At 25.3% G+C, this 14,641-nt stretch overlaps 1 protein-coding gene across 1 annotated transcript in view; it reads left to right on the top strand.

The window, feature by feature from the left end:
• Nucleotides 1-14,641, top strand: part of LOC136087324 (uncharacterized) — a 184,821-nt gene that overhangs the window by 89,082 nt on the left and 81,098 nt on the right. Inside the window, exon 6 of the mRNA XM_065809750.1 lies at nt 7,006-7,346. Within this exon, the coding sequence (XP_065665822.1) occupies nt 7,006-7,346 (341 nt within the window). The remainder of the gene's footprint in view (nt 1-7,005; nt 7,347-14,641) is intronic.

Below are 14,641 nucleotides of genomic sequence, written 5' to 3'. Positions count from 1 at the left end.
GTATAAATTGTATTTTAAATGCCATAAACAGTATTTTAAAAATTATATTTTGTTACAAAATGAAAAAGAAATAGGTATTTTTTTAATCTAAATATATTCTTGAAAAATCTTCTTACAATCTCGTTGAACTGTATTCAACAACAATAGCTCTTAGCTCTTTACCGTTTTTCTCAGACACAACAAACCTTTTCAGTGTCTTGTTTAAGTTTTTATGCACTGCTTCACTTATTTTTTCTGATGTAATACCGAGAATTTCTGCCTATCGAGATACTCTTTGATATGGAACGTGTTTATGTGAAACTTCCATACAAGTGAAATCTTCATTGCTAATACATCATGAACATATAACTTTAAGTAAAGCATGAACTCCACAAGCTTTTCTACTTTTTCTTTGTAGGATATATTGAGTTTCATCCCAAAACAGCCTTCAGCAACTAAATCAAACAAACTTCAACCTTTAAATTACTTGCTAAAAATAATAGTATTAACGTATTTGTGTCTCCTAATTTTATTTAGACTGATAGGTCAATATGTACTAATTGAATTAAAAACGTTCCAAGAAGTGTTAAAAAAATTTTTAAAATTAATGAAGTACCTTCTTTAAACCTTCTCAGGGTTCCAATAAATTCCAGATATTTAATTAGACAATAAAGTGTCATTTCGTCCTTGGATCTTAAAACTTTGGCACAGTAAGGTACATCAAAACCACCACCATTATAGCCATGCCTGATAACCGTTATCTTTTCAAGCAACTCCTCCAGATTTTTATTAGTGAAGAGGAGATCAATAACTTTACTAACATGCTGTTTAAAAATATGAATTCAGGCGGTGAAATTATGTTGATAATTTCTTTAGTCAATTTCTCATTCAACAGACGTTGGTAAGTAACATCTTTATAATATTGCATTTGTATACAAGGTTTGTTATCAAATTGGTATTTTTTAAATTCATCTGCTAGTTATCCTTCCAACTCCATTTTCATCCATCGGCCCATCACAATAGCAACACGAGTATTTTCCGCCGTGACCCTTGATTATAGTAAATAACTTATTGGTATTGCTTACTTAAAATATAAAATATAAATGAAATTTATATTTTATATTTTAAGTAAGCAATACCAATCAGATTGTGATGATTCTCTTTTTCGAACTATGCGTAAGAAAATCACTTTGTTGACCCCGGTGTACTTTTGGCTTCTTGATTGATTATGTAATACTGATGGGTATTTATTGATGAGATTCCTGCCTTCCATTAATACCAATGCGTACAACAGAATTAAAAATATTCATTTGTCTGAAGGAACAAACTTCAGTTACGAGCATAGATAGGTCAGAGCAATAAAAAATATATTTTTCAAAAAAATTTTTCTAATCTTGAGCTGACATTTTATCGCATCGTAAAACCTATTTAAGTAGCGTGACATTTTTGTAACTTCAGCATAAGTGTTCTTCTGTTATTCAGATTGTCAAACATATTTTTTTATCCTTCATTATTCATAACACAGTACAATTTAGAAGATCATGGTTTATCTTCAATTTCATGATTGTTTTACTTCTTATTTGCTTCATAGGTGATTGTTCTTGATCTTAAAGCTTTTCCTCCTATTGCAAGTTTTATTGTTCTTCCATTCACCAACAACAGACATTTTTATTAGCGAACAAGAAACAACTCTGTCAGCAATATTTTGTTTCTTTGAAAAAATTAAGGGGTGAAGATTTTGAACAGTTTTTTTTTGCTGCAAGGATGTCGAATACCGGGACCAACAATTTGACATCATTCTTAGCAAAATACATTTTTATTTTCGAATGTTGTGTACTACTACTTTTAGTACATTGCATTAAGCAGCAAATAGCACAGTTGCCATCTTTTTTGTTTAATTCTTCCAAAATTTTTAACTTGATCATGACCATTCTTCCAGGAAGACCATACAGCTTTACTGATAGCTTTACCATTCTGTTTTAAATATAAGTTTGTCTTGCAGCTTCCGCATATTCCTGACGGATTAGAACTTAGGCTCAGACTGAATCCAGGATCAACAAAGTTTTTGATCAGATAAATCAATGAACCATTTTTCTCCAAAGATAGATTTTTTCTGTCTTTATCGACACAACAGAAACATATCAATCTCCTATTTTCCAAATGAGATCTTGCTTTTTGCAGACTTATTTTGTACAAAAACGTTTTTATTTAGTATTTTCTGTATTAGATTTTTAAAATTTTATAAATTATTACTCTAAGAAAGTGTTTAATTTAAACAATTTATCAGACAATTTACGAAATTTATTGAGACTAATTTGTATAATTATTGTGTTTATGGCACTAGTTTGTAATTATGTGATTTATAATTAGTCTGTCAATAAAATTAACTTCAACTTCAGGCACAAACTGCGTGATTTGCAAACAAGAGTAGAAATACCCTTGAAAAACGTCACCTGCATCCCCTGGATAAGGGAAAGTAATTTTTGAAAAGAAACAAAATATTATCTTGAATCCCACCAAAAAATGTAGTTAGACTTCAAATTTTATCAAAATAAATTTTGACGCTTAAAAGATACAGCCACATAAAGTTTAGGACCCCCTCATTTTTTGAAGGTTTTCAAATATTTAGAAAAATAATCAAAAAATAAAAAAAGATGCAGTTTTCAATTCGTTTTCAATGCATTCTATTTAATGTCTACCAGCTCAAAAGAGTGGTATAAAAAATCTGAAGTAAAAATAAATTTAACTTAAAACCTCTATAAAAGATCAGTGTTTATTGAATTTTAATTTTACCCCAAATGGGCCCCAGATGGGAAACCCCGTCTGGGGCCCATTTGGGTTAAAAATAAAGAGCATCATAGTAAACTTACTAAATATCATAGTAACTAAATCATAAGTATGTTTTATTTTTTTGTGAAATTTGATTAAAAATAGACTTTATTTTTAAAATTAACAACTAAAACTGCTTTTACAATCATAGAACAAATAAACAAGGTCGAGGCTGCAATTTATACAAAATATGATATAATCACAGTTTTAACTTTATATATTAAAGTAGAACAAATATCGAATAGCATTACACAAAACAAACACCGCAAAAAAAACTTTAATTTGTACAATGGTGTATTTACGGACCACCAAACGATACTTAGCACATAATTCAATAGAGGAGTTTTTAAAACTGCCTCAAAAAAAGGTAATTTTTAGAGTATAATTAAAATCAATGATTGTTGTTAGTTTTAGTTACCTAATAATTATTGACAATGAAGATAAAATTTTTTTATTTTATTATTTCCTTATTATTTTAATTATAAATATGGATTTAGCCGTTTTGGCAAAGTAGCAAACTTTGGATCCAGTTATTGTGAACGGCAGTCTTAAATAAGGATAAAGTCAATAAAATTGAAATTAAGAAAAAAGATCATGAACCATTTTTTAAATTAATATTTGAATGAAAAGTTGAATGGAAATGGAGAGATGGAGAAGATCTCAACCTGAACTACAGTATTGGATCAATTATAAGTCGTTTTTCTGAAGAATTCTTTGGATATTTCAAACAGTGATATTTTGAAAGAAAAGGTATTGTTTGGCGCAACTTGGTTTTGGACGGAATGTTGCGCCAATGATTATGAAGTCCGTTGTGAACGCTGTTCTTGACTAATTTGAGTTGGTGAAGAAGGAAACATCCGCTTACGTGGACAATTTTTTTGTCAATGAAGATATAGTAAGTCTCGATTTTGTCAAAAAATATTTGGAAAGTATTGTTTTAAGAGTAAATATGGTGATCAGATTTGGGTTTAACGTTGAGTATGCGCATAGTTGGTGGTAAATTAATGTGTTCTAGAGGAAATGGAGTTGATGTCAATCTTAAAAAGATAACCAGAGGAGCAAAGTTATCATTGTTGAACTGTTGTAAAGTCATTTGTTAGTTTTTGGTTGGTTTCAAGCAGTATTTAGTCTTTAAAAAGAAAAGTTGTTCGTTTGATCGAAGGTTGGGACAGTGAGGTTATCAATGAAAATGTAAAGTGTGTACTTCATGAAGTTTATGCTGAAATGAAAAAGTGTGAACCGTCTAATGGTGATTAACCTGTGCGTGGTCATAAGGGTAATGTGTGAGTTGATGCTTGTTCTTTAGTAATTGATCTTAAAATTTGCGTTGCTTTGAAGTAGCAGTTGAAGAAGCCTAATTCGTTTCCAACAAACATACAAGAACTGGAAACTAAGGAGTGAGTCAAATGGTAAGCTTTGTTATTAAAGTGATTCCAACTGCTACCAAAAACGATTTTTGAGCTGTAGTTAACAATCGCAAAACATATCAGTTAATAGATCTAGCACCAGTACGGTGAGGAAATGGAAGTTTTTGTTTTAAATTAATTGAAACACAGACAACTGCCACAGCTATCACAGTGTAGATTTTTCGGTGGCGACAACTTTCGCGCTTATACGAAAGATTTGTCGTAATTTGACCGATCCATTTTCTTTTATGTGAGCGAGGAGCGCATTCTGCAATTTTAATAGATAATCTTTTTAAACGGAGGAGATTAGAAGTTATCTTAATGCTTAGGGAGTGTGTATTAGATTTTGCTAATTACCCTAAAGGTAACGGATATATGGAAAAAACCACCGTTTAGTTAAGAGAATTGCAAACCGAGAAAAAAGTTAATAACAGAAGCCATATACTGGTTTGTTATTTTAGCCGGAAAAAACGATGTGAGCTCGATGGACAAAATATACATTTATCAAATTGGCGTAAAAAGATTGAGAAAAAAAAATCTTCTGGTAAATAAAATATAAACAAAATGTTCAAAAATGGCTAAAAAGTTTGATTAAAACCGCCATGAAGTCTCATACTAAGTGGCAACCTCGAAATATTTGGAAGCAAATATTAGAAGTAGAAAACATGTCGCGTCACGTAAAACACATTAAAGCTTAAAATGACACAAAATTGATTCGCGTTATTACAGACGTGGAAATGAAAATCAATACGGACAATGATCGCGATAACGCTGAGAGCCATAAACATCAAAATGGAAGTGTGGTAGAAGCAAGCAAATAATAGGTTATAAGAGAAAGCACTGGTGCTGAAAATTACTTCCAAGAAACAAAAAAAGCCTTGTCCACGATGTTCTAGAAAACGGCGCATTCCACAAAAATATAGCTATTGCTATTTGTATAATCCTTAACAATCAAGGAGAAGTGTAATATTGATATAGATATTTTCAGAATATGCAATGAAATAAGTGTGTTTTTTTTTTAAATAGTTTTAACTTATTTAAATTTTAAATATGTATTAAGCGGTTCATTTAAGTCGATTATGGTGAGTAATTTAGTGAATAAAAAACATAACTGTTCAAAAGAAAAAAGCTTTATTCTTGGGGAGAGAAAGTAACGAGAGATGATAGAATCAAAAACCTATTCCGAAGTTTGAAGTTTTGTGTAAATTAATTACCCGATAATAAGTCCACGGTTTTTAATAATTGCGTAGCGTAAACAAAGTATATATTTTTAATTTACTACAATATAGATATGAGCGGTGTAGGCGTGAAGCTTGTAATTTTGCCTTGTCGCCCGGAGACGAGGTTCGATTCCTATTAAGCGCTTATGTTTTTGCGTGTATTTTTTTAGTTATATTTTAAAGTATTTAGTTCTAGTTTTATTCGTAATGTCAATGATCATTGTTTATAAAATGTTATATTGTTTATAAAATTTTGTTTATTATAAAAATTTGGAAGTGTGCACTCATAGACTGACTTAATCATGTAGAACACGCAGAGAGTGTACATACATCAACTGAATAAATAGATAGAATATGTGAGAAATGTACATACATCGATATGCAGGGAGTGTAAATAACATAACATAAGTTACATAGACTGATTTAATAGGTAGAACGTTCAGGGAATGTTCATACATCGACTGACTAAACAGGTAGAACATGCAGGGAGTGTTCATATATCGACTGACTAAATAGGTAGAACATGCAGGGTGTGTAAATAAACCAACTTAGGGTGTCGATTTGGGCAGGCAATAATTAAAAAAAAATTAGATTTTGTTAAAAAGTGTTTAAAAATCAATGCAAAAACTTATTTTGTTATTTTCCGATCATTAATTTACACAAAACTTCAAACGTTGGAATAGGTTTTTGATTTTATCATCTACCGAAAATAACACTATTAAAGTAAAATAAATATACCAAATAAACACAATTTTATTTATAAAATTGATTATTATTGAAAATCCAGATTTGATAACTGCTCAAATTACACTTTAAATCAAATTAATCAAATGAATCAAATTGTTCAAAATAATAAAAGCCATTACAATTAAAAATGGGAAACTACGAACCTACGTTTTGTATCAAAAGGTTTAACACTATGAATCATATTTAAAAAAAAAGAAAATACAAGGAAAAAGTTTGCGTTTTATAAAATAAAGAGGATTGAAATATTTAATAAAGATACTACAAATAAGACCTATAAAAACTTTTTAAAAATTTACGAAAAAGTTTGTGCCGAATGTATTATTTTGGACTTTAAACACACCAGTTCTTTCAAAAATCCATGTGTTATTAAGCAAATCAAGAATTTAGTTAAAAATAAAACTTATTAAACTAAGAAGTGAAAAAAAAGTATTATCCTATGAAAATTATTACAAAAACAAAATATGACAAATATATATATATATATATATGTCATATTTTATATATATATATGTATATATGTCATATTTTATGTATATATATATATATATATATATATATATATATATATATATATATATATAATATATATATATATATATATATATATACATATATGTCATATTTTATGTATATATATATACATATATATATATAAAATTTATATATATATATATATATATATATATATAAAATGTATATATATATATATATATATATATATATATATATATATGATATTATAATAATTAAAGTAATTATTAATATTTTTATTATTATAAGTATTATAATTATTATATTTGTATAAGTATTTTTTTCTTTTTTAGGGTTTAGATTTCTTAGGCAGGTTAAAGTATGAAATTGATAAATTTTGCAAATGTTCATTTGATATTGAAAAGGCTTTAAAGGAAGAAGGTGATTCAAAGATATTCAAAGATCAAAAAAAGAAGTCCAACAACTGCTTATCGCTTCTTAATTTGTACTCAGATATAACCGTATACCGGCATTTACTAATTGCTGATATGGCTAGTCTTTTCTTTACAATTGGTTCGAAGGAGAATAATTCTGATGTAAAAAAAACTGGAGAAAATCTTATATCATTTAGCGAAAAAGAAAGAGTTTCTGATAAGAATATTCTCCTGTTTTTGTTTGATCCAATTAATAACCAGTATGTTTTTAGATTTTTTTTTTTTTTTTTGGCTTACCCAATTACCAATTTTGCGTAGAAAGATACTGTTACGTGATATATAATAATATAGGTGTTATGATAACACGGATAAAAAATAAAAAAACAGCAGTTTTAAGATTAGGATATATTGATATCACCATAGAGTCTTTTCTAAACTAAATCTCGTTTCCGGATATTTTATTTAATTTCAAATTTTTCAAAAATCATATTTTCTGAAAATTCAAGTTTGTTATAAAGATACCAATAGTAGTAAACTTAGAGTATTAAAATACAAATACATTAGAGTATTATGTTACCTAATACTCTAAGTATACTCTAAGTATATATTACTATGTATCAAATTAGTTATAAGCTAACAAAAGAAAAATAACTCATGAGTGAATTCAATAAAAGCAGTTTTCCAAGCAAATAGTGTCATATTATAAAAAAATTTATACTCGTTTGTTTAACTATTTTTGACAAGCAGCATTATACACTATGAACGAGTTTCAAAATTTTTGTTTTCATCTCGTGAGGAATTTTTATCTTGTATGTTTGTTGAGATTGATTCAGTTTTAATTAAGCATTTTTGCTTCTGAATAATGGTTTTCAAAATAATAAAATATTTTTTATGTATTTACTACCTAAAGGTTGTTAATAATGCATTCTAAAGCATTTGGCTTTTGAAGTAAAACGGTAACAATGTAAATAATATTTTTATGTGTATAATGCTCACATTAATATTTAAAATACAATTTTCCTACTTTCTTTTTACATTTTTACTTACTTAGTGCAGCTAAAAAGACATTGTTGTATCTTGTGATCACCTGTCGCATTCTTATTATTGCAGAAACATAAGTTGCAGGATCTCACGCCTCTTATTATTATAGGAGTAAGAGAGTTTTACTAGTTTAAAAACATCTTTGATAAACTCACATTTAAAGTATAATATTAAACTGCTTCATTCCTGTAGGTAAAAATAAATAAAATACGTCTATGAGACATCTAAAAGACGTTTGCAACCTTTTTATGACGTCTTTTACATATTATAAAAATGTCTAAAAGTAAGCAGCAGATGATTCCAGCAGGCATAAGACTACATAAACTGGAATTATGCTGGCTGGGATCAACGTTTTCAAGTGTAATTTTTTTCGCCGATGAAGAATGTTTGCGTTACATATATACTTTTGCAATCTTAAAAATGCATGCTAATAGTTTTAAGATAATATTTTAATTGCATATGTGTGAGCGCAAGTTATTGGTATCGTTTTTAGTTTGACAAATATATAGATATATATATATATATATATATATATATATTTATATATATATATATATATATATATATGTATATATATATATATATATATATATATATATTTATATATATATATATATATATATATATATATATATATATATATATATTATATATATATATATATATATATATATATATATATATATATATATATATATATATATATATATATATATATATATATATATATATATATATATATATATATATATATATATATATATATATACATATATTAGTAGTAGAAAATCACTTAACAAAATTTTTTTTTTTTTTTTTTTTAGCCAATAGGAAATATCCCACCGAAAGCCGATTTGTGTATAGAATTGCAATAAAAAGTCTTTAAAAGTTTCTGTATAAAAATCAATACTGTTTTTTATAAAAAATTTTTATTAGTTTTCTATAAAAAAATTAACACCATTTCTATAGGCTTTAAATATAATGGCCTATAGATATTTAACGGCAAAAATTCTATAGAATTATGTATAGAAATTATATAGAAGTTTCAATAGACTTTCTATTGCAATTCTAAACAATAATTTATAGACTTTTTGAAGTTGAATTTATATAAAACATTTGTTACAAAACCCTGAAGAAAACTGTAATGATTTTTTTTTAATGGAAAGTTTATAGTTATTTTCTCCAAGTAAATACTTGTTGTTGGGATAAAAATTAAAAAAAATGCATGAGCAAACTTTTAATACAAATGAATTTAAATATTAAATAATTAGGAGTTATTCAGAAATTCACTATGTATGTTTTTATATTTTCATTTAGAAATAAAAGAACATTTAAACATAAAACTCTTTTTTAAAAAAGGTGTTAAAAATGATTTTTGCTAAAATCTAAAATCTAAAAACTTAAAAAGATGTTTGGCTAAAATATGTTTTGTCAACCTTACTGCTTTACAATATGAGATGTCTTGGAAACATGTTGGACAGATCATTAAAAACTTTCTAAATTGAAAGAAAAATCTTTGAGATTTTATTGGTGTTTCAATTTTGATGTCTTAATAAAAAATATTAAGGAGCTCATACCATATACAAGCAGATTTGATAATTTTAAAATTCTAATAAATTTGTTAACAGTTTAATTTCTAATTTCAAATAATCTCCACATTAGTAAAGATCTTGCATCTACTTCCTTAGACATTATTATTGAGTACAAAATATTCCCGGGAAGAAAAAAGTTTCGAACATCAAGTATGCGAAGCAAATCTCTTCAACCTCTTTTTCTTGAAACTTGATTAGAGTATCATAAAACAAATTAATCCATAGAGCTTTATGTATCTCACAACTCACTTTTTATATAGGACATTTTTGACTATCTGCTTTGGATTTGTCTAAAACTATAATTGATTTGATTTTCATTTAACAGTCCAGATAAATCAAGCATAAGAGCATTTCCCAATACAGCTCCAATGAAACTTTCTATGTTGAATCTAATTACCTGAATAGCAAACTTTAGAAAACCGAAAAAGTTGTAAATTCCTAATCGTTTTCTTCGTGGGTTCCATTTTTAAAAAAAAGAAGCTTTTAAAAAAATTTACAATTGTTTATTTACTTTTATTTGTAAGAAATTATATATATACATATATATATATATATATATATATATATATATATATATATATATATATATATATATATATATATATATATATATATATATATATATATATTCACGATGAAACAGGGTCAATTGATTATTTTTTTCTGCTAGTTAAAAAAGTGTTGGCTTAAAAATCTAATTGTTAGTATCTACCAGTTTATTTTTAGTTCTTCTGGTATTTAAATATATATATGTATAGATTTATAATATATTCATAAATATATTTTGTATGTACTTTTAAGATTCTGATTATTGTGAAGTGATTTTAACTTGCACAAATGTGTTGGTTAACCCCACTCATACGACAAAATATGACGTTTAAACATCCCTAAAAAATGCCTAATTTTGTATAATTTTAATTACTTGGCATATAATGCTTTCTAAAAATCCATATTTGGATGTTCCAGTGGTATGTTCCACCTGAATAGTGTATGTTATAATACTACTGAAATATTCCACTTTAATATCTATAGAACATTCACTTGAATATACAAACTTCAAGGCATCAATATCATATGTATACCATTGGTAGTCACCACATCAAAAGCTAACAAAAAAATATAAAAAAACATGGATGTCAGGCAGATTACAGCGCAATACCAAATACCAATACAAAATGATATATAATTAAAGATATGCGTCAGCAACTGAACGACTAAATGGAAAGGATAGATCATTAATTTAAAGTATGCAGAAATAATTCAAGTTTCAGTTTGTTCATATTTTGATGGACCATACGTTACGCTACAAAGCGTTCCTAATAGTAATAAATTCAACTATGACAAGACATATGTCAAAGATAAACCAGGCTCTGAAACAGCAATTTATAAATCTGTCTTTAAACGTTCAGAAATAAAATTGCTGTAATTCATAAGAGCTGTTGATATTATGTACTGTGGGAGTGCTGCTGGTTAAAACTTTTTTGTTTTTATCCAAATTTTCTTTATAAAGTTGCAAATTGCTACATAGAGTGGGCTTTATTATTAGCGTTTTATAATGATTCTAACTTTCAATTTTTTTTTACTGTAACTTCATTTTTAAAGCACTTCCTTGAAAAACTTGTAGAAAATGTAAAACCTTTAATAATGATGTTATCTAGCTAACTTTATTTTGTGGCTCATTCCTAATTCTATGCAACTGTATCAGTCACTCCATTTCTAAGACCTGATACCTTTTCCTGTGACGCGCCTCGTTTATATATATATATGTATATATATATATATATATATATATATATATATATATTATATATATATATATATATATATATATATATATATATATATATATATATATATATATATATATATATATATATATATATATGTATATATATGTATATATATATATATATATATATATATATATATATGTATATATATATATATATATATATATATACATATATATATATATATATATATATATATATATATATATATATATATATATATATATATATATATATATATATATATATATATATATGTATATATATATATATATATATATATGGATATATATATATATATATATATATATAAATATATATATATATATATATATATGTATATATATATATATATATATATATATATATATATATATATATATATATATATATATATATGTATATATATATATATATATATATATATATATATATATATATATATATATATATTTATATGTATATGTATATATAAATATGTATATATATAAATTAAAAATATTGGCTCTAAAACCAAAATAAACATAAGTTTAGAAGTTGTGAACTTTCTTGATGTCACACTTAACCTTTCTGCAAATTTAGATAAGCCTTTTAAAAAACCCAGCAATGAATTATTGTATATTGATATTAACTCAAATCATCCATCCCAAATTCTAAAACCAATTCCAATTTCAAATAATAATAGGCTACACCAAAACTCCTTTAATGAAAATGTATTTATTTCCTCTAAACGATTATTTGAAGATGCACTTCAAAAATGGTTTTTAAAATTTTGAACTAAAGTTTGAGCCTGAAAAAAGAATAAAAAAAACGATATAGAACTAGAAATGTAATTTAGTTAACCCCCTTCCCCCTCATGTAGCAAAAATTTTTCCACTAACATAGGAATAGTGTTTTTAAAATTGCTCGATAAGTATTTCTTGCCCTCTAATAAATGACATAAAACTTTTAATTGAAATACAATTAAAGTTAGCTACAGTAGCATAAAAAATATCGAAAGAGTTATAAAAAGTCACAATAGTGCTTTGTTAAGCAAAAAAGAAATCCTAAATGAAAAAACTACAAAAAGTTGTAATTGTAATTAAAAAAAATATTTGTCCAATCAGTGGAAGCAGTTTATCAAAAAATGTGGTATAAAAATGTGTGTTGTTTCCTCTTAGATTGTACCTAATAAACATTATATTGGCACTAAAAGTGTAAATTTGTACACAAAATATCCACTATTGTGTACAAATTTACAGTTTGTTATGACATTTGCGATTTCCCGTAATTTAATTTTTGGCTTAATTGAAGTTTTCTTATTTGATCTTTCATTTTTCTGATGAGTCTTAATTGATAAAACACTTTGTAAAATGAGAAAATTTTTTGTTAAGTGATCTTTTACAAATTTAATTTATAATTGCTCTGTTCATTTAAGAACATTGAGCACGCTATTTTGCAGAACTTATTTTAAAACTATTTAAATATATACATATATATATATATATATATATATATATATATATATATATATATATATATATATATATATATATATATATATATATATATATATATGTATATATATATATATATATATATATATATATATATATAAATATATATATATATATATATATATATATATATATATATATATATATATATATATATATATATATATATATATATATATATATATATATATATATATATATATATATGACCAAACTTGTGTATAGAATTGATGGTTTGAACAGTAAAAAATTATAAATTTGCTTTTAGATTTTTTTCTAGTTTTGTAAAATGTAAAAAAAACTATCCATATGTAATAAAAATATCAAATGTAAATCTTAACTATCTTTTGAGAGGATGGTTTATCAGTTGAGATTTATAATCCATTAAGAATTATTAGATTAGCTAAGTCACTTTAACGATGAAGTGAGATTGATAACGTTTTGAAAATAATTTGTTAAAAAATGAAACAAAAATAAAGATTACTGGAATCCTAGACATGTTATATCAGGAAATGTTATATCAGGAAAAAAAATTATGAAAAAAATGCTATATCAAATAGATTGTTTGCAAAAATGCTCAAAACCTATTAAAATACCCAGTTCAACAGTATATAAAAGTTTATGAAGCTCAACAAATCAACTCAATTTAGTATATTCCATAAAAATGTTAACTTGAATTTCAAATTTTTTAATTACCAACAATAGTTTTTAGAATATTTTCAAGTTATTACTGTACTTATAATCTATTTTTATATGAGCCAAGTTGAAATGATCCCTTCCGATCTTTGAATTTTCTCTCTCTATTCCTTTGAATGTTTTCTTTTTTCTGCAGAATTTTAAATATTTATTAATAATGTTGAGCGATTGCTGAGATTCAAAGCGTTTTACTTTATCATACTAGTTATACACTTATGACTTATGTTTTTTTTTTTTGAAATATTTTTTATTTTATAATATTTACTTATTACCAAAAAGTAATATTGCCCATATTTTTTTATCTCTGCTACATGTGCATAGACTATCGGATAAAATGTTAAAAAATAGTTGAAAATGAAAAGTAATAATTTCTTTTTAAACAGAGAAACTGTGAAAAACAAAAATATTTTATATTTTTGTTTTTCACAGTTTCTCTGTTTAAAAAGAGAAACTGTGAAAAACAAAAGAGGAAAATTAATCTATCATAATAACAGATCAGGGTTTTTTCTTATTAAAGTTTGCAAAAATATGATTAAAATAATTGTAGTTGCACAAATAGAAAAAATCTCTGTAAAAAAAATATGAAAAAGATATAAAAAGGAGAATAGTCATTTAAAGAGCAGTAAGTGGTTTTTTGGGCTGCGTCATCAAATAAGATCTCATTAATTTAATCTCTTATTCCCATTATTTTAAAGATTTTCATTAATTAAATATTTATATTTTCGTAAGTAAAAAAAGTTCAAGAATTATTTCCCGGAATTTAAACACTTCTTTGATTAAGTCAAGTAAATATCTTCTTAGTTTTGTTATTTTTTTAAGTAATAACATTTGTAAGTATCTTATGTGGATTGCCATGCAATATAATTTAAAGTTAATCTTTGTTCACAGCGGAGTTTGATTTAACGAAGTCAGATTTAATAACTTTTCACTTTGCCAAATC

Source organism: Hydra vulgaris, chromosome 11 (assembly GCF_038396675.1).
Source record: "Hydra vulgaris chromosome 11, alternate assembly HydraT2T_AEP".
Classification (NCBI taxonomy): domain Eukaryota; kingdom Metazoa; phylum Cnidaria; class Hydrozoa; order Anthoathecata; family Hydridae; genus Hydra; species Hydra vulgaris.
Note: the sequence above shows the minus strand (reverse complement) of the source record. Positions and strands in the feature narration are given on the sequence as shown.